The sequence below is a fragment of the Meles meles genome, chromosome X, assembly GCF_922984935.1.
Source record: "Meles meles chromosome X, mMelMel3.1 paternal haplotype, whole genome shotgun sequence".
Lineage (NCBI taxonomy): Eukaryota > Metazoa > Chordata > Mammalia > Carnivora > Mustelidae > Meles > Meles meles.
The window spans coordinates 77,662,775-77,684,864 of NC_060087.1; the positions used below are offsets into that span (position 1 = coordinate 77,662,775).

At 38.0% G+C, this 22,090-nt stretch overlaps 1 protein-coding gene across 3 annotated transcripts in view; it reads left to right on the forward strand.

The window, feature by feature from the left end:
• The window catches only part of DIAPH2 (diaphanous related formin 2), a 1,125,504-nt gene that overhangs the window by 55,164 nt on the left and 1,048,250 nt on the right, over positions 1-22,090 (forward strand). For 2 of the 3 annotated variants that reach the window (XM_045995095.1, XM_045995096.1), the window contains exons 2-3: positions 11,007-11,039; positions 13,971-14,147. In XM_045995095.1, the coding sequence (XP_045851051.1) occupies positions 11,007-11,039; positions 13,971-14,147 (210 nt within the window). The remainder of the gene's footprint in view (positions 1-11,006; positions 11,040-13,970; positions 14,148-22,090) is intronic. The other variant, XM_045995097.1, reaches the window with a different exon arrangement.

The following is a 22,090-nucleotide window of genomic DNA, read 5'->3' on the forward strand; positions in this document are numbered from 1 at the left end:
CTGTTTTTGTGCCAGTACCATGCTGTCTTGATGATGACAGCTTTGTAATAGAGCTTGAAGTCCGGAATTGTGATGCCACCAACTTTGGCTTTGTTCTTCAATATTCCTTTGGCTATTCGAGGTCTTTTCTGGTTCCATATAAATTTTAGGATTATTTGTTCCATTTCTTTGAAAAAAATGGATGGTATTTTGATAGGGATTGCATTAAATGTGTAGATTGCTTTAGGTAGCATAGACATTTTCACAATATTTATTCTTCCAATCCAGGAGCATGGAACATTTTTCCATTTTTTTGTGTCTTCCTCAATTTCTTTCATGAGTACTTTATAATTTTCTGTGTATAGATTCTTAGTCTCTTTGGTTAGGTTTATTCCTAGGTATCTTATAGTTTTGGGTACAATTGTAAATGGGATTGACTCCTTAATTTCTCTTTCTTCAGTCTTGTTGTTGGTGTACAGAAATGCAACTGATTTCTGTGCATTGATTTTATATCCTGACACTTTACTGAATTCCTGGACAAGTTCTAGCAGTTTTGGAGTGGAGTCTTTTGGGTTTTCCACATATAGTATCATATCATCTGCGAAGAGTGATAGTTTGACTTCTTCTTTACCAATTTGGATGCCTTTAATTTCTTTTTGTTGTCTGATTGCTGAGGCTAGGACTTCTAGTACTATGTTGAATAGCAGTGGTGATAATGGACATCCCAGCCGTGTTCCTGACCTTAGTGGAAAAGCTTTCAGTTTTTCTCCATTGAGAATGATATTTGCGGTGGGTTTTTCATAGATGGCTTTAATAATATTGAGGTATGTGCCCTCTATCCCCACACTTTGAAGAGTTTTGATCAGGAAGGGATGCTGTACTTTGTCAAATGCTTTTTCAGCATCTATTGAGAGTATCATATGGTTCTTGTTCTTTCTTTTATTAATGTGTTCTATCACATTGATTGATTTGCGGATGTTGAAGCAACCCTGCAGCCCTGGAATAAATCCCACTTGATCGTGGTGAATAATCCTTTTAATGTACTGTTGAATCCTATTGGCTAGTATTTTGGCGAGAATTTTTGCGTCTGTGTTCATCAAGGATATTGGTCTGTAGTTCTCTTTTTTGGTGGGATCCTTGTCTGGTTTTGGGATCAAGGTGGTGCTGGCCTCATAAAATGAGTTTGGAAGTTTTCCTTCCATTTCTATTTTTTGGAACAGTTTCAGGAGAATAGGAATTAGTTCTTCCTGGGGAATTCCCCTGGGAAGCCGTCTGGCCCTGGGCTTTTGTTTGTTTGGAGATTTTTGATGACTGTTTCAATCTCCTTACTGGTTATGGGCCTGTTCAGGTTTTCTATTTCTTCCTGGTTCAGTTGTGGTAGTTTTTTTTTTTTTTTTTTTTTTTTTTAAGATTTTATTTATTCATTTGACAGAGAGATCACAAGTAGGCAGAGAGGCAGGCAGAGAGAGAGGAGGAAGCAGGCTCCTTGCGGAGCAGAGAGCCCGATGTGGGACTCGATCCCAGGACCCTGAGATCATGACCTGAGCCGAAGGCAGCGGCTTAATCCACTGAGCCACCCAGGCGCCCCAGTTGTGGTAGTTTATATGTCTCTAGGAATGCATCCATTTCTTCCAGATTGGCCAATTTGTTGGCGTAGAGTTGCTCATAGTATGTTCTTATAATTGTCTGTATTTCTTTGGTGTTAGTTGTGATCTCTCCTCTTTCATTCATGATTTTATTTATTTGGGTCCTTTCTCATTTCTTTTTGATAAGTCTGGCCAGGGGTTTATCAATCTTATTGATTCTTTCAAAGAACCAGCTCCTAGTTTCATTGATTTTTTCTATTGTTTTTTTTTTTTTTTTGGTTTCTATTTCATTGATTTCTGCTCTGATCTTTATGATTTCTCTTCTTCTGCTGGGTTTAGGGTTTCTTTCTTGTTCTTTCTCTAGCTCCTTTACGTGTAGGGTTAGGTTTTGTACTTGAGACCTTTCTTGTTTCTTGAGAAAGGCTTGTACCGCTATATATTTTCCTCTCAGGACTGCCTTTGCTGTGTCCCACAGATTTTGAACTGTTGTGTTTTCATTATCATTTGTTTCCATGAATTTTTTCAATTCTTCTTTAATTTCCTGGTTAACCCATTCATTCTTTAGAAGGATGCTGTTTAGTCTCCATGTATTTGGGTTCTTTCCAGCTTTCCTCTTGTGATTGAGTTCTAGCTTCAGAGCATTGTGGTCTGAAAATATGCAGGGAATAATCCTAATCTTTTGATACCGGTTGAGACCTGATTTGTGACCCAGGATGTGATCTATTCTGGAGAAGGTTCCATGTGCACTAGAGAAGAATGTGTATTCTGTTGCTTTGGGATGAAATGTTCTGAATATATCTGTGATGTCCATCTGGTCCAGTGTGTCATTTAAGGCCTTTATTTCCTTGTTGATCTTTTGCTTGGATGATCTGTCCATTTCAGTGAGGGGAGTGTTGAAGTCCCCTACTATTATTGTATTATTATTGATGTGTTTCTTTGATTTTGTTATTAATTGGTTGATATAGTTGGCTGCTCCCACGTTAGGGGCATAGATATTTAAAATTGTTAGATCTTCTTGTTGGACAGACCCTTTGAGTAGGATATAGTGTCCTTCCTCATCTCTTATTATAGTCTTTGGCTTAAAATCTAATTGATCTGATATAAGGATTGCCACCCCAGCTTTCTTCTGATGCCCATTAGCATGGTAAATTGTTTTCCACCCCCTCACTTTAAATCTGGAGGTGTCTTCGCGTCTAAAATGAGTTTCTTGTAGGCAACATACTGATGGGTTTTGTTTTTTTATCCATTCTGATACCCTGTGTCTTTTGATTGGGGCATTTAGCCCATTAACATTCAGGGTAACTATTGAGAGATATGAATTTAGTGCCATTATTAGCCTGTAAGGTGACTGTTACTGTATATTGTCTCTGTACCTTTCTGATCTACTACTTTTAGGCTCTCTCTTTGCTTAGAGGACCCCTTTCAATATTTCCTGTAGAGCTGGTTTGGTGTTTGCAAATTCTTTCAGTTTTTGTTTGTCCTGGAAGCTTTTGATCTCTCCTTCTATTTTCAATGATAGCCTAGCTGGATAGAGTATTCTTGGCTGCATGTTTTTCTCGTTGAGTGCTCTGAATATATCATGCCAGCTCTTTCTGGCCTTCCAGGTCTCTGTGGATAAGTCTGCCGCCAATCTAATATTTTTACCATTGTATGTTACAGACTTCTTTTCTCGGGCTGCTTTCAGGATTTTCTCTTTGTCACTAAGACTTGTAAATTTTACTATTAGGTGACGGGGTGTGGACCTATTCTTGTTGACTTTGAGGGGGGTTCTCTGCATCTCCTGGATTTTGATGCTTGTTCCCTTTGCCATATTAGGGAAATTCTCTCCAATGATTCTCTCCAATAGACCTTCTGCTCCCCTCTCTGTTTCTTCTTCTTCTGGAATCCCAATTATTCTAATGTTGTTTGGTCTTATGGTGTCACTTATCTCTCGAATTCTCCCCTCATGGTCCAGTAGCTGTTGGTCCCTCTTTTGCTCGGCTTCCTTATTCTCTGTCATTTGGTCTTCTATATCACTAATTCTTTCTTCTGCCTCATTGATCCTAGCAGTGAGAGCCTCCATTTTTGATTGCACCTCATTAATAGCTTTTTTGATTTCAACTTGGTTAGATTTTAGTTCTTTAATTTCTCCAGAAAGGGCTTTAATATCTCCAGAGAGGGTTTCTCTAATATCTTCCATGCCTTTTTCGAGCCCGGCTAGAATGTTCAGAATCGTCATTCTGAACTCTTGATCTGACATATTACCCATGTCTGTGTTGATTAGGTCCCTAGCCTTCGGTACTGTCTCTTGTTCTTTTGTTTGTGGTGATTTTTTCCGCCTTGTCATTTTGTCCAGATAAGAGGATATGAAGGAGCAAATAAACTACTAAAAGGGTGGCAAAGACCCCGGAAAAATGCGCTGTAACCAAATCAGAAGAGACCCCAAATTGTGGGAGGGAGAAAGGGGATAAAAACAGGTTCTGAAAAAAAAAGAAAAAAGAAAAAAGAAAAAAATTTTAAAAATAAAACAAATAAAAAATATAAAAAAGAAAGAAAATATATATATATTTAGATGAACTAGTCAAAAAATGTTAAAAAAGAAAAGGGTAAAAGTTTTGAAAAATTTAGCAGAAGAAGAAAAAAGAAAAACGAAAAAAAATTGAAAAAAGAAAAAAAAATTGAAAAAAGAAAAAAAAATTGAAGTAGCCGCAAGACTAAAGAATCATGGGGAGAAAGCCATGAGTTCCGTGCTTTGCTTTCTCCTCCTCTGGAATTGCTCTGCTGTCTTAGGAATTGAATCTGCTTTCTCCTTGATAGATGAACTTCGTCCTGGCTGGATATTTTGTTGATCTTCTGGGGGAGGGGCCTGTTGTAGTGACTCTCAAGTGTCTTTGCCCGAGGCGGGATTGCACCGCCCTTACCGTCGGCCGGACTAAGTAATTGGCTCGGGTTCGCTTTTGGGAGCTTCTGTTCCCTGAACGCTTTCCGTAGAGTTCCGGAGGACGGGAATGAAAATGGTGGCCTCCCAGTCTCCGGCCCCGAGGAGCCGAGAGCCTGGGGCCCCACTCCTCAGTGCGCCCCCAGAGGACAGCACCCAATCACTCCCGTATCCCCAGCCTCTAGCCGCGCTCCGAGCTCACCCAGCCCGCGACCAGTTCAAGGTAACCCCGAGCTGAGAGTTCAGTCCTCGGCTCTGTCTCTGCAGTCGGCTTCTCCGTTCTGATACCTGCGAGCTCTCCGACACTCCGACTCCCCCGATCCTTCTGTGACCCTGCGGGGCCTGGGGCCACGCTGGCCCCGCATGGGCTTCACCCCGGTTTAGCCCCTGGAGCAATGTCCCTCAGTGGAACAGACTTTTAAAAGTCCTGATTTTGTGCTCCGTTCCTCCGCCGCTTGCCGGGAGCCGGCCCCTCCCCCCGCGGTCTATCTTCCCGTCGTTTTAGATTCACTTCTCCGCCAGTCCTGCCTTTCAGAAAGTGGTTGATTTTCTGTTTCTAGAGTTGCTGTTCTTCTTCTCTTTGCTCTCCCGTTGGATTTGTAGGTGTTTGCAATGTTTAGATAAGCTATCGAGCTGATCTCCTGCTACCTGATGTAGTCTCAGGCTGCTACTTCTCCGCCATCTTGACTCCTCCTCCGCTGAGTAATATTCTGTTGTAGATATGGACTACATCTTCTTTATCCATTTTTCTGTTGAAGGACATCTCTGTTCTTCCCACAGTTTGGCTTTTGTGGCCATTGCTGCTATGAACATTAGGGTGCATATGGCCCTTCTTTTCATGACATCTGTATCCTTGGGGTAAATACCCAGTAGTGCAATCTCCAGGTCATAGGGTAGCTCTATTTTTTATTTTTTGAGGAACCTCCACATTGTTTTCTAAAGTGGCTGTACCTACCAACAGTGTAAGAGGTTTCCCACCAACAGTGTAGGTTCCCCTTTCCCCACATCCTCTCCAACATTTGTTGTTTCTTGCCTTGTCAATTTTTTGCCATTCTAACTGGTGTAAGGTGGTATCTCAATGTGGTTTTGATTTGAATCTCCCTGATGGCTATGATGATGAATATTTTTTCATGTTTCTATTAGTCATTTGTATGTCTTCTTTGGAGAAGTGTCTGTTCATGTCTTCTGCCCATTTTTTGACTAGATTGTTTGTTTTTGGGGTGTTGAGTTTGAGAAGTTCTTTATAAATCTTGGATATCAACCCTTTGTCTGTCGTGTCATTTGCAAATGTCTTCCCCCATTTCTTGTATTGCCTCTTTGTTTTGTTGACTGTTTCCTTTGCTGTGCAGAAGTCTTTAATCTTGCTGAGGTGCCAAAAGTTCATTTTTGCTTTTGTTTCCTTGCCTTTGGAGACCTGTCTTGAAAGAAGTTGTTGTGGCTGGTGTTGAAGAGGTTACTGCCTATGTTCTCCTCTAGGATTTTGATGGATTCCTGTTTTCACATTGAGGTCATTCATCCTTTTTGAGTTTATCCTCATCCTTTTTGAGTTTATCCTCGTGTACGGTGTAAGAGGATGGTTGAATTTCATTCTTCTGTATATAGCTCACCTGTTTTCCCAGCACCATTTACTTAAGAGACTGTCTTTTTTCCATCGGATATTTTTTCCTGCTTTGTCGACGATCATTTGACCATAGAGTTGAGGGTCCATATCTGGACTCTGTATTCTGTCCCTTTGGTCTGTGTGTCTGTTTTTGTGCCAGTACCATGGTGTCTTGGTATCACAGTTTTACAGTATAGCTTGAAATCAGGCAACACGATGCCCCCACCTTTGTTTTTCTTTTTAAACAATTCTTTGGTGATTTGGGGTCTTTGCTGGTTCCATACAAATTTTAAGATTGTTCCAGCACTTTGAAAAATGCTGATGGTATTTTGATTGGGATGGTGTTGAAAGTACAGATTGCTCTGGGCAGCATAAATATTTTAACAATGTTTATTCTTCTGATCCATGAGCATGGAAAGTTTTTCCATCTTCTTGTATCTTCTTCAATTTATTTCATGAGTGTTCCATAGTCTTTGAGTATAGATCCTTCACCTCTTTGGTTAGGTTTATTCCAAGGTATCTTATGGTTTTTGATGCTGTTGTAAATGGAATCATTTCTCTAATTTCTCTTTTTACATTTTCATTGTCAGTGTATAAGAAAGCAACAGATTTCTGTGCATTGATTTTGTATCATGCCACATTACTGAATTGCTGTATGAGTTCTAATAATTTTGGGGTGGAGTCTTTTGGGGTTTCCCTATGAAGTATCATGCCATTCGCAAAGAGAAAGAGTTTGACTTTTTCTTTGCCAATTTGAATACCGATTATTTCTTTGTTGTCTGATTGCTGTTGGTAGGACTTCTAGTACTATGTTGAGTAATAGTCGTGAGAGTGGGCATCCTTGTCGTGTTCCTGATCTTAAGGAAAAGACTCAGCTTTTCCCCATTGAGAATGATATTCACTGTGGGTTTTTCATAGATAGATTTTATGAAATTGAGGAAATTCCCCTCTATCCCTATACTCTGAAGAGTTTTAACCATGAAAGGTGGGAAAGGATGCTGTATTTTCTTAAATGCTTTCTCTGTGTCAGTTGAGAGGACCATGCAGTTCTTCTCTCTTCTCTTATGAATTTGTTCTATCACATTGAGTGATTTGCAAATGTTGAATCACCCTTGCATCCCAGGGATAAATTCCACCTGGTTGTGGTGGATAATCCTTTAAATGTATTGTTGGATCCTGTTAGCTAGGATATTGGTAAGAATTTTGGCATCGTATTGGTCTGAAGTTCTCCTTTTAGATGGGGTCTTTGCCTGGTTTGGGGATCAAGGTAATACCGGCTGCAAAGAAAGAATCTGGAGGTTTTTGGTCTGTTTCTATTTCTTGAAACAGCTTCTGGAGAATAGGTATTATTTCTTCTTTGAATATTTGGTACAATTTCCCAGGGAATCCATCCGGTTGTGGACTCTTGTTTTTTGGGAGGTTTTTGATCACTGCTTCGATCTCGTTACTGGTTATTAGTCTGTTCAGGTTGTCAGTTTCTTCCTGTTTCTGTCTTGGAAGTTTATAGATTTCTAGGAATGCATCCATTTCTTTTAGGTTGCTTAACTTATTGGCATATAGCTGTTGATAATAATTTCTGATGATTTTTTTCTATTTCCTTGGTGTTAGTTGTGATCTCTCCCCTTTCATTCATAATTTTATTAATTTGGATCCTTTCTCTTTTCTTTTGGATAAGTCTGGCTAGTGGTTTATCAATCTTATTGATTGTTTCAAAGAACCAGCTACTAGGTTTGTTGATGTGTTTTAATGTATTTCTGGTTTCTAATTCATTGATCTCTGCTCTAATTTTAATTATTTCTCTTCTTGTGCATGGGTTTGGTTTAATTTGTTGTTGATTCTCCAGATCTTTAGGGTATAAAGATAGTTTGTCTATTTGGGATTTTTCTGGTTTTTTTTTTGTTTTTGTTTTTGTTTTTTTTTTTTGGGTGAGGCTTGGATGGCTATGTATTAGGACTGCCTTTGCCATATCCCATAGATTCTGGCCTGATGTGTCTTCGTTCTTATTGGTTTCAGTGGATTGATTAAGTTCTTTGATTTCCTGGTTGACCAAAACATTCTTGACGAGGATGGTCTTTAGCTTGAAGTGTTTCAGTTTCTTTCAAATGTTTTCTTGCGATTGAGGTCCAGTTTCATAATATTGTGGTCTGGGAATATGCAGGGAATAATCTGTCTTTTGGTATTTGTTGAGACCTGATTTGTGACCAAGTATGTGGTCTATTCTGGACAAAGTTCCATGTGTGCTTGAGAAGAATGAGTATTCTGCTATTTTTTGGGTGGAATGTTCTGTGTTTATCTATGAGGTCCATCTGGTCCAATATGTCATTCAAAGCTCTTGTTTTAATGTTGATTTTCTGCTTAGATGATCTGTCTGTTGCTGAGAGTGAAATGTTGAGGTCCCTTACAATTAATGTATTATTATAAATATGTCTGCATTTTGATTGACAGTTGGCTTATGTAGTTGGCTGTTCCCATGTTGGGGATATAGATATTTACAGTTGTTAGATCCTCTTGTTGAATAGAAACTTTAAGAATGCTATAGTGTCCTGGGGCACCTGGGTGGCTCAGTGGGCTCAGGTCATGATCTCAGGATCCTGGGATTGAGCCCCGCATGGGGCTCTCTGCTCAGCAGGGAGCCTACTTCCTCCTGTCTTTCTACCTGCCTCTCTGCCTTCTTGTGATCTCTCTCTCTCTGTCAAATAAATAAATAAAATCTTTAAAAAAAAGAATGATATAGTGTCCTTCTGTTTCTGTGACTATAGTCTTTAGCTTAATATCTAATTTGTCTGATATGAGCATTGCTACCCTAGTTTTCTTTTGCGGTCCTTTGGCATGAAAGATGGTTCTATATCCTTTTACTTCCAGTCTGGATGTATCCCTAGGTTCATAATGAATCTCTTGTAGATATCATATGGATTGGTCCTGTCTTTTAATCCAGTCTGCAACCCTGTGCCGTTTTATTGGAGCATTTAGGCTGTTCACGTTGAAAGTGATTATTGAAAGATAGGATTTTACTGTCATCATGTTGTCTGTGAAGTCCTTGTTTTTGTGGTTCACCTTTGTGTATTTCTGTTTTATATCACCCATGGGGTTCTTTTTCCTTTTATGGAACCCCCCTTAATATTTTTTGCAGGACCGTGTTAGTGGTCACATTTTCTGTTAATCTCTGCTGGTTCTGGAAGCTCCTTATCACTCCATCCATTCTGAATGACAACTTTGCTGGATAAAGAATTTTTGGTTCTTATCATTTAGTATCCTGAATATGTCTTCCTAGCCCTTTCTGGCTTGCCAGATCTCTCTGGACGGGTCTGAGGTTGTTCTGATGTTCCTCGCTTTGTAGATAAGGAATCTCTTTCTCCTGCCTGCCCTTAAGATGGTATTAAGATTCACGAGATTCACGATTATATGCCCAGGCATCGGTCTGTTCTCCTTCATCTTGGGGATTGTTCTCTCTGACTCTAGGACACAAATTCTTGTTTCCTTCCCCAGATTTGGGAAGTACTCGGCTACGAGTACTAATATCCCTTTTAGTAAAAAGGGATGTGAGTAAGCTTGACCAAGTTGGTGTATATCATTCAGCTTCTGTTATTTTTTTTAAAGATTTTATTTATTTATTTGACAGAGATCACAAGTAGTCAGAGAGGCAGGCAGAGAGAGAGGGGAAGCAGGCTCCACGCTGAGCAGATAGCCTGATGCCGAGCTCCATCCCAGGACCCTGGGATCATGACTTGAGACAAAGGCAGAGGCTTAACCCACTGAGCCACCCAGGTGCCCCTCAGCTTCTGTTATAAGACATAAATGTGTAGGATATGGCAGAAAGTTTACTTTTAATTCACAACTGGTGATTTTAAAAAATCTCTTTCCTCCCTAATCACAATTTTTATTATTTTTTTTTATTTCTTAAAGATTTTATTCATTTATTTGACAGAGAGAGAGAGACAGCGAGAAAGGGAATACAAGCAGGGGGGAGTGGGAGAAGGAGAAGCAGGCTTCCCACTGAGTAGTTAGCCAGATGTGGGGCTCGATCCCAGGACCCTGGGATCATGACCTGAGCTGAAAGCAGATGCTTAACAACTGAGCTACCTAGGTGCCCCCAAATCACAATTTTTAATTAGAATTTCAACGTACTTATAATAATTGCCCTTCATGCTAATCATATGTTACTGTAAGATCTTGAATTACCTTCTCAATCATGGAAGATTACTAAATTATTATTACTTTGTTTACTTTACTGTAATGTTGCTTTATTACTTTAGCATTGCTGTACCCTAATTCTTCAAACAGTGGTGCACATTTTGTTGTATGGTAGCTTTTATTAACCACTTTATTTTATTAACTAGGATATACCATTTTAAGTGTTTTTCAGCAGAAGTAGAATACTACATAGAAAAAACACATTTTGGAGTTTTTGAGAAATGGACATAGATTTACAGAATCTGTTAATTCAGTTTTATCTAGTATATTTTGAAGATGTCCTTTAATTATCAGATGTAACTGGATTTTAGACACAGCTGTTTCATTTATTTTAAATGTGACATTTGTTCCATTTTAAAAATTTATTTATTTCATATATATGATTCATTCTAAAACTTTGAAAAAACTTGGAAAGGACTTAAGACTTTGCAATTTCTTTTCTCATGTTTGAGCACTATGGTAATGATGTCTGATCCAGATCTGACTTTGGGACCCTGCAAGTCATCTTTAAAAACAAGTACACACCCCCATCCAAATCTTCATTTTTAATCCTTAAAGAGTGTTTTTTTTCCTTTTGTAAAAAATGTATTTGGTTATATATTTAAAGTTGCTAATTCTTTTTGATTAGTTATAATTAATAAAATCAATGGGATGTCATTCAATTATTAATTTGTTTGATCTATGAATTCTCTTATCTGACAGGTATTCTTTTTTTTCCTTTTGGTTTTAATAGAACATTCAAATAAAAACTTTGGCAGATGATGTGGTAAGGTGGTCTTAGTAGCATGTTATATTACTTGTGCATGTTGCCTTTTTTACTAAAATGGGTGGACATGAAAGCATTGATGTATGTAAGATACATATAGATGTTTAAAAGTGCAGTAAAATGGAAGACTTGTTAAGAGATTCTTTTGTTATTTTGGATATTAAAGTAAAGAATTATCTGAGAACTCAATAAAATTTTGATTTTATCCTACTATATACCTTAACCAGAATTTTTTTTGTCTGTATATAAATTTAACTCTGGAAAATACAGACTTTTTTCTTTTATGATAGCCAATTAAACTGTGAATAAGTAAAAGATTAATATCAATATTGGGGGAAATTAATGTAGAAAGGAAAGTAAGTTAATTATGTTAGATATATGCTATTAAATTTAAAATTCTTAAATATTTTGAGCTAAGGCTATCATAGTGAAAGTTATTAAAAGTTATGGGCTTAACATTTAAGTGTTCCTTTTATGGCTAAACTTTTAAAATACAGTATTTTAAGCAGTGTCCATTTTTTTCTTTGTGAAATTACAAATAATGTAAAACATGAGTGATTCAAGGAGATAAAATTGTATATATAGCTTAACTTCATTTTCTTATTAAAGTATAGCCAAAAGCAAAAGCCTATTTTCTAGATAGAAATGAAGGGCATAATGGAAGATCAAGTATATATGTAAATAATGCTACTCAGTTAAAATCTAGCACTACAAAAGTGACATGAAGTAACAGGAACAGAAAAACATTGATTTAATGGTGAATTACATATTTAAATGCTTTTATGTTCACCATATTTTTTAGGGAAATTTGACTGTTGAATATGTACTCAAGCTTATTTGGGATTACTTAGTAGAGTTGTTTGAAAATGTAATACATACCTAAACCAACTTAATTTTCCTCTAAGAGTTAAAAGAAAATTGGAATATAGTTCAGGATAATTTGAAGAAATAAATCTTAATGTGAACATCAGGATTGGAACCAGGACTTACAAATTTAGTGAGTCACTTTTTCTGTGAAATGAGAGGGTCTAGATGATTTTTCAAATTTCTTCCCAGCTCTAAAACACTATGATTTATATAATCTCTTTGTATGAAACCATGTACTAAAATAATTTTTGTAATCCTAAATAAGCTGCATAAAACTGCTCATATTTCTTTAAAAATATAGCTTTTTATTAAAAAAAAAAGGTTCCTTGAATCAAAATGAAAAGTGTGTTCTTTTTATGGGGGGAGTCAACAGAAAATTAAGTTGTTGTAATAACTTCTATGATGCAGTTTGTAATAACTGTAATATTTGAAATAATATATAAGGACTCAGTAACATGGCAGGAAGATGACTGTTCTCACATCTAACATGTGTGCTTGTTTAACATGATTTGATGGTATGCATGTGCTTTCTAACAGAAACCAGAATAAAACTGAGTTGCATTCAGTTTTATGGACATTACTAATTTCTGAGGTCTAGTGTTTTGTGGTTTAAAACAGATTGGGCTGTTCATATGTACCTGGACTCATTAATACACTTTATGTGAAATAGCAAGCTAATTATTAGAGATTGTGCATGGAACCAAAGTTTCAGAGTCAATATCCATAAAACATCAAGTTCTTCATAATAGTAGTTGTAGGAATAAGATAATTCTGTATATGTTAACATTGCCATTAAATGGAAAAGGTGATGACTTGTTATTCCCAATTTTCAGGGAAAAAAGGGCAGTCATAGTAACAGCAACAATTATAATAAATAGCAGAGAAGTACATTAAATATATCAACTTATTTTTTTTAAGATTTTATTTATTTATTTGACAGAGAGAAATCACAAGAGAGGCAGGCAGAGAGAGAGGAAGGGAAGCAGGCTCTCCGCTGAGCAGGACTTCATCAAGAACGAATGCTACTGTTTTATTTTTTTTTAAGGTTTTATTTATATATTTGACAGACAGAGATCACAAGTAAGCAGAGAGGCAGGCAGAGGGAGAGAGGAGGAATCAGGCTCCCCACCAAGCAGAGAGCCAGATGCGGGACTCGATCCCAGGACCCTGAGATCATGACCTGAGCCGAAGGCAGCGGCTTAACCCACTGAGCCACCCAGGCGCCCCTCAACTCATTTTAATCCCAGTATAACTCTGTGGTATAGGTACTTGTTATTTGTATTTAAAGACTTTATATATTTATTTTAGAGACAGAAAGAGAAAATCTCAAGCAGATTCCCCACTGAGCATGGAGCCCTGTGTGGGTGGGGTTTGATCTCATGATCCCTACTAGATGATGACCTGAGCCGAAATTAAAAGTCAGACACTTACCTGAGCCACCCAGATGCCCCTTGTTATACATATTTTAGAGATTAGGAAACAGCACACATAATTCACACAGGGTTCCTCAGTTAGTAAAGGGCACATTCAAACCCAGGCAGTCTGGCTTCAGAATCTGTCCTTAACTATTATACTCAACCGCTATGCTGACAAAGTATCGATAGATACTTGTCACAGTTTTTGGCACTTTGAAAAGAGAAATGTTACCGTAATTTACCTCTTAGAAGTGAACATTGGTGCTTTTTATATTCCCTTTCTTTATTTCTTGTAGTTCAAAGCTACATTCTCCTTCAAACAACCATGTGACCTTGATGCAGGACTTTTTTTTTTTTTTAACCTACTTACTGTGTAAAACAGAAATAAGGGACTAAGGTTTACTTTTGAGGAATGCTTTTCACACCTCAACTTCTGAGACTGAAGAACTTCTAAAAGTTTTCAAATTTGTACAATCTCTAACTGGAGCTTGTTGCTTAAGCGTTTGTCAAAAGATAGTAATGATATATATTATACTAAGTGCTATTTTGATGTTTAATGTATTGTATTAAGTGTTATTTTGATGTTTCAGTACTTTGTATTTGTGATTCTGGGTTTCTTTCTTAGAGTTTCTTATTTTTTTCTTTGCAGCGTGACCGGATTACAAGTTTTAGAAAATCTACTGTCAAAAAAGAAAAACCTCTTATTCAGCATCCTATTGATTCTCAAGTAACAATGAGTGAGTTTCCAGCAGCTCAGCCATTGTATGATGAACGATCTTTGAATTTGTCAGAAAAGGAAGTACTGGATCTCTTTGAAAAAATGATGGTAAGTTAGACCCCTATTTTTGTTGTGATTTTAAAATTTGTGTGTCCAAGATAGCATGGGGTTTTAAGTAGATACATTTTGTATGGATTGTGTTTGTAACGTAAAAGAGAGACCAGAAACCTGTTGATAACACAGAACTATTTTCAGAAGTATCTGTGTTTTTGAACTAAAACATCCTCACTTAATTACTTCTATAGTGAGCTCCAGAAAGCAGGGGCTCTCTTTTTTATTTGTGTTCTCTAGTATTTTGTAGTCTCAGGCACATTGAATCCAGTTTTTTAATTAACTGATTTGTGTTTCTGTTTCTGTAAAGTAAAACAGGCCAAATTTCACTTTGCTGGAAACAACACAAGGTATCTCGTTAGATATATGAAATAGAGTGGGGAAGACAGAGGGTAAAACAACAAGGAAAAATGTAGAGGAGAAACAGTGCCTCGGAGAAGAAGGAGGATGGCAGTAGAGTAGGAAGACACTAGGCTCAACTTATCCCATGAACACAAGTAGATAGCTATCAAATCAGTCTAAATACCTCAGAAATCAACCTAGAGACTGACAGAATAAACTCTACAAATGAAGGGAGAGAAGAGACCACATCAAAGAAGGTAGGAAGTGCAGAGATGTGGTTTAGGGGAAGAATGGATCAAAGCTACTGAGGAGGGGAGGGAGTTCTGGTCTGGAGAAGGGCTAGAGAGAGACAGAAAGAGAAAGAGAAGCACATAAGGGGGTGTACATGGAGATTGTTTCACCAAAGCCCTTGGCTTTGGAAAACAAGAGGGGCAGAGTTTCATGAGTTCTTGCAACCAGTAGGGTTTAAAGCCTGGAATTTTGAAGGTCAGCAAGCTTGGCTGGGATAGAGCCCTGAGGGCACCACCCTGTTCCTGGAGAGAAGGCTGGCAGCAACCCAAGGACAGATTGCTTGGTAAAAGCAATCTGAAGAGCACCTGGAATGAATGGGAATTATTTGCTATCCTCTGAGCTTGCCCCTGAGAGGCAGCATTCACTAAGATACCTCTTTGGTAACAAAGGAGCTGGCTGGAGCCATTCCCCTCCCCTACACATAACAACATAAACAGTGAGCTAGCTGGTGGAAGCAGCACAGCACCAACACTGCCTGCATAATTTGCTTACACCAAGCCCTACCCACTGTGCTTCATTGGAGGTACCCTTCTCAGGCTTGCTTCAGGACCAGCACAGTGGGCCTAACCTTCAGAAGACCAGCATGAAGCTCTGACTTCACCACATCTCCTGACCAGAGAGTTTTGAAGGGGGTTCCAGTGGAGGTGGTGATAAGACTCATTCTGTAAGGAGACCAGAGCCTACCTGGTTAAACTCAACCACATTCAGGCCAGGGACCAAACACTGGCCACAGCAGGCAAGGAGGGCCTCTGCAGAATACTGGCCTAAAGGATACAGCACCCCAAAACAACAGCAGAGTACATGCAGCACACACCAGAGACACTCCCTGAAGCTCCAGGCCTTGGACACTACATGACCTCTTCTTCATAAGGACATTACTTGCAGGAGCAGGAAACGTAACTGGATTTTCTAATACAGAGAAAGACACTTAGAGAAAGTGCAAAGGTGAAGTAATTATGCCAAATGAAAGAGCAAGCTAAGGCCTCGGCTACAAGTCTAAGTGAAACAGATGTAAATAGCATGCCTGACGGAGAATTTAAAGCAAGGATCATATCATAAGGATACTCACTGGGATTGGGAAAAGAATAGAAGACATCAGTGACAGCCTTACCATAGAGATAAAACATCTTTTTTTTTTTAAAGATTTTATTTATTTATTTGACAGACAGAGATCACACGTAGGCAGAGAGGCAGGCAGAGAGAGGGAGAGAGAGAGAGAGAGAGAGAGAGAGAGGAGGAAGCAGGCTCCCCACTGAGCAGAGAGCCTGATGCGAGGCTCCATCCCAGGACCCTGGGATCATGACCTGAGCTGAGGGCAGAGGCTTTAACTCACTGAACCACCCAGGCGCCCCGAGATAAAACATCTTAATTGACCTTGCAGTAGCATTTGATACAATTGATCATTCTCTCCAATTTGAAATGCTTCCTCCCTTCCATACCCCCAACATTGATTTGGTTTTCCTTCTGCTTCTTTGACAGCTTCTTTTCAATCTTCTTTGCTGATTCCTTTTCATGTTCTCAGCCTTTAAAGTAGAGGCCCAGGACATCTTTTCCTCTTTATATTATCTTCTTTGGTAATTACAACCAATACTGAACTTTTAAATCCCATTTGTGTTCTCACAACTCTCAAATTTACCTCCAGTTTAGTCCTCATGTCTTATACTCTAGATTCATATATCAAACTTCAAAATCAGTGTCTCACCTCGGATGATCAGTAGAGTTCTCCAGAGTAATATATTTAAAACTGAACTGCTGATATTCTCCTCCAAACCTGCTCCTCCCAGTATCTTCCCCTTCTCAGCTGGTGGTATATCTGTCAACCTAGTTACTCAGGCCAAAATCATTGGAATTGTCTTTTACTATTTTTTTCCTTACCTTTAATTCATTTCGTAACCCATTAACTCTTCATTCAAAGTAAGGTACTTGGAATAGCTGACCATTTCTTATCACCTTCACGGATCCCATACTAGTTGAAATCTTACTTGGGCTGCCACAGTAGTGGTAGGACTATAGGAATACTACAACTCTTAATTGGTCTCCATGTTTCACCATGACCTCCTACAGGATATTTTCAATACAGAAATATTATCCATTTAAATCCTGAACAGTATCCTATCAGTTGGCTTATCAGGTCTCTTCATGGCTCCCATTTCACTTGGTGTACAAAAGCCAGTACACTTAAATGGCTTATAAGGCCCTATATGATCTGATCTTCATCTTCCCTCCCTCCTTTGATATTTTCCTATGCTACTCTTCCCACTTGCTCACTCTGTTTCAGACATGCGCCTGCCTTTATCATACTTGTAGCTGTAGGCAAGAATGATTCTTAATAGTTTCTAAGTTTTTGTGTACAGTGTTGACAGTGTTTTAAAAACTTTTTATAGGGGTGCCTGGGTGGCTCAGTGAGTTAAAGCCTCTGCCTTCGGCTCAGGTCATGATCCCAGGGTCTTGGGATTGAGCCCCACATCTGGCTCTCTGCTCAGTGGGGAGCCTGCTTCCTCCTCTCTCTCTCTCTGCCTGCCTCTCTGCCTACTTGTGATCTCTGTCTGTCAAGTAAATAAATGAAATCTTTAAAAAAAACTTTTTATAACATTTCTGTTTTGTGGCTTGAATATTCTAATGTTTAACGAGAATATTACCACTCTCTTTAAATGAGTGATTTTTTTTAAAGATTTTGTTTATTTATTTGACAGAGAGAGAGAGAGAGATCACAAGTAGTCAGAGAGGCAGGCAGAGAGAGAGGAGGAAGCAGGCTCCCTGCGGAGCAGAGAGCCCGATGCGGGGCTCGATCCCAGGACCCTGAGATCATGACCTGAGCCGAAGGCAGCGGCTTAATCCACTGAGCCACCCAGGCGCCCCAAATGAGTGATGTTTTTAACAAAGATTTGCTTGTGGGTTCATAAATGTGATTTAAAGAAAGGTACAATTGAGAGCCACGTTTTCTCTATTGGCAATTTTTCTTTCCATTGGGAATTTCAGAGTTGGAAGTTAGGTAAATACGGTTTGATTAAAAGTAACCAAAAAAAATCAATAAATATATTTTAATGATCGTATCTCTTCTTTTAGAGAAGTCTACTTGTACATTGAACATTATGTGTTTCCTATGTTATCTTTAGTTTGACTATAATTAACTTATAGTGAAGAAGTTATTTTATGAATTATCATAGCTTTCATTTACTGTGCACTTACTAGCCAGGCTTGTAACTAAATAGTTTATATGTATTATTTCAGTTGATCCTTATGAAAATACCACAAAATAGGTGACATAGTTTTACTCCATTTTTAGATGAGGAAATTGAAGCTAAGAGAGAGTGAAGAAATTGGTTCTGTAACTTGTCTTAGCTAGTAAGTGGGTGAGCTGGAACATAAATTTAGATACATAAAAATGTATAAAAATCACCTTTTTGTAGCATCTGTCTTTTTTTTTTAAAGATTTTATTTATTTATTTGAGAAAGAGGGAGAGAGCACAAGCAGGAGGAATCGCAAAGGAAGAGGGAGAAACAAGCTCTGAACAGGGAGCCTGACACAGGGCTTGGTCCCAGGACCCTAGGATCATGACCTGAGCTGAAGGAAGATGCTTGATCACCTGAGCCATGCAAGCGCATCTGTATTTAATAATGTTTCATTTAATCTAAATATAAAGTTAATACATTTTCCTTGCACACATACTCAGTGGAAATGGAAGGCAATTCAAAAGTATATTGGTTAGTTGACAAAGCCAGTTTGGGATGGATTATTTCCTAATAATGATGTAAAGTTGTCTGTAATCTCTATTTACAAACATCAGTTGAAAGAGGCTGAAAATTTATAATGGAAAACTGTTAAAATGCCATTATCTAAATTGATTGGGAGAAGACACTTAAGTGGATCTGTTTCTAAAACACAAGTAGACTTCTCAGCGTCAAATTCTTTTATTTCACTCTTCCTAGGTGTCCTTCCTTGTAAAAATAAAGTAATAGATGTTCTGGTTCTACTTGATGGCCACTATGTATGATACTCTTGTTTTTCATGATTCTCATCTTTTATTGTGCTATTTCTGTTGATTGGCTTTTTTTCACTTTAGTGAACTACAAACAAACATTTAGACCATTTGACCTAAACACTCAGTATGTGTTTTAGGATACATACTGAGGTGTAAAAAATTCTAAATAATTGTACAAAATAGCACAACATTATACACAGTAACTGTCTATGAGATGCTTGACCAGAAATAAGTTACTTTAAAAATGATAATAAAATTTATTATTTGGAATTTCTGGGTAATGATGTATTTTTGGTAGGACTTTTGGTGAAAAGCTTAAATGATCAAAGGCAGTATTCAAATATAATCCTATCTTACTCAGATAATTGATAATTGGGTGTGTTTTGATTTTTTAGAAGAAACTACTTCCAGGGCGGCTGGATGGCTCAGTGGGTTGAAGCTTCTGCCTTTGGCTCAGGTCATGATCCCAGCGCCCTGGGATCGAGCCCCGCATCAGGCTCTCTGTTCAGCATGGAGCCTATTTCTTTCTCTCTCTGCTTGCCTCTCTGCCTACTTGTGATCTCTGTCTGTCAAATAAATAAATAAAATTTTCAAAAAGAAAAAGAAGAAACTATTTCCCAAAATTTTAAATAAAGAAAAACATACATATAGAAAAATAAGGTTAAAAATGATGAAAGGATGGAATATGAGTATAAAGATGAAAATTTAAAAAAGAATTTAAAAAAGGAATTGATAAGTTAGTTGGAAAAAAAAGTGGCGAGAATTTGCTCATGCTGGAGACTAGACCCTGTGGTATATTTAGGGTATATTTTTATCTGTTAGAAGAAATTGCATGGCAGAATTTTTTAGAGGAAAAAACCCTATGTGTATACAAAAAATAAAGTTAGATCCAATGATGGATATAATATGTATGTAATAATGTTTAAAAAGATTTTTTTAAAGAAATGTATTGTTAAGATATACTATTTTAAAAATGTTGAAAGAGGAAATGTTAAAAAAAATTAGAATAAGAAAAAATTAAAATTAAAAAATTTTAATTATCTTTGAAGACTAAAGAATCTTGGGGAGAAATCTGTGAATTCCATGCTTTGCTTTCCCTTCCTCCGGAATTCCACTGTTTTCCTGAATCAGTGAGCTTGGTCTTGGCTGGATGTTTTTGGTGATCTTCTCAGGGAGGGGCGTCTGTAGTGATTCTCAAATGTCTTTGCCCAAGGCGGAATTGCACTCCCCTTGCTAGGGACCAGTCTAAGAAATCTGCTTGAGTTTGCTCTCGGGAGGTTTTTTTCCCCTGAACGCTTTTCGTAGAGCTCTGGAGGATGGGAGTGAAAATCACAGCCTACCATTTTCCAGCCTGGAGGAGCGGAGAGTTCCGGGCCCCACTCCTCAGTGCGTCCTCAGAGAATAGGTATCTATCACTCTTGTCTCTCTGGTGCCCGGCTGTTCTTTGGGCTCACCTGGTCTGTGACAGAGTGTTTCTGTCTCTGGCGCACATCCCTGTGAAGTCTCCAAACCCTGCAGATTCCTGCTTCCAGAGGAGGAATGTGAGTGTCCCTGGACCTGCCACTTATGGGGTCCCTGCTCAAAGAGCAGTGGTTTTGACTATGCCACACATCACGGTTTAAGATAATCCCAAGCTGAGAGGTCAGTCCTTGGCTCTGTCTATTTAGTCGGCTTCCCCTCTCCGATACCTGGGAGCTCTGCCACACTCAGACTCCCACGATCTTTCAGTGATCCCCTGGGTCCTGAGACCCCATTGTCCCTGTGAGGGCTCCACCTACGCTTAGCCTCTGGAGTGATATCCCTCAGTGGAGCAGACTTTCAAAAGTTCTGATTTTGTGCCGGTAGCCAGCCCCTCCTGCCCCGGTCTATCTTCCCATCGCTTTGGATTCAGTTCTCTGCAGGTCCTATCTTTCAGAAAGTGGTTGATTTTCTGTACCTAGAATTGCTGCTCTTCTTCTCTTCGATCTCCTGTTAAGTTTGTAGGTGTTGGGAATGGTTTGATAACTATCTAGCTGAACTTCTGCGACCTGATGTCCTTTGAGTCTGCTACTCCTCTGCCATCTTGCCTCTCCTTTCTAAAATTTTAGTAATGGTACAAAAACCTTTGCTGTTATGATTAACTTTTTAGTGAAGCAATGCCAATGTGTCATTATTTTTCATGTGTTATTTAGAAAAGTAAGTAATTAGAAAGTTTACTTCCATGTTCATTTCATTTGTTTATTTGGTTTAATGTGTATTAAAATTGAAACATAGATCTGACAGATATATGTAGGTTCCAATGGAACAAGAACATCATTAGCAACACTTATTAAATAACAGTATTAACTTTTCTCAGTGCAATCTGTGAATCAAGCAGAGGTTTTCTGCTGAATCATGGCTTGTAAATTTCCATCTTCCTTGATGACAGTCAGTTATTCTTGTAACAATTTGGAGTGTTACAATTTTATATTTTTAAATAAATGCATCAAAATTTGCTTTAAAAAATGGGCTTCAACTAATTTCATAAGGGTCTTGGTCTCTGCATTTTTACTTTCATATTTGTAATGTAGAGACCCTCACCTCCATATTTGGTGCTCATGTCTGCTATAAATGTTGCATCTAATGCTGCCAGGAAGAAGGAGAAAGAAGTGAGTCATGCAGTGGTGATGGAAACGGATCGGGCAGTTGGGTCTGCCAATTTGTTTCTTTTTAAAATGATACTTATTTGAAAAGCAGTTACTTTCATACTAATTGTTAAAGTTTTAAGGGATTATTAGTGTTTCGATGAATAAAAAATTCCTGTCATGCTAAATTTCAGCAGTTTTTAAGTATTTTGTCGAGATAACCAGACATATCTGTGAGGTACAGTATGTTTTCATGCTCACTTCCTATCTCATTTCAAGATATTATAAATACACTATTTGAAATATCTTCCTTTAATTAAAAAGAACTACATTCTTGACTCTGGAGCACTTTGTGGACTTTGGTTTCAGTTTTCTTTCTTGGAGTGGCTTAAATTTTACAGGTGAGGTAACCTTTTTTAGGAATCCTCATTATAGTTTTTTCATAAAACATCCTTTTTTAAGTAAATCATTTATATTTGTAATATGATTTTTTGTTCCATTACTAACTCAAAAGTATTTTCTACATTTCATTGTTGAAATAATCTAGCAAATATTTTAAGCTGAGTTGTTTAAAAAAGCTATTTTAATTCAACTTTGTGATAAATTTCCTGCACTGAGTTATTTTTCTACTTGTTTTAGTAAATCTTAAGCAATGATTTCTATGGGTCTTCTGACAGTATTTGCTGACAAAGGAACGTGTTTTAGTTTAATGCCCTGTGTT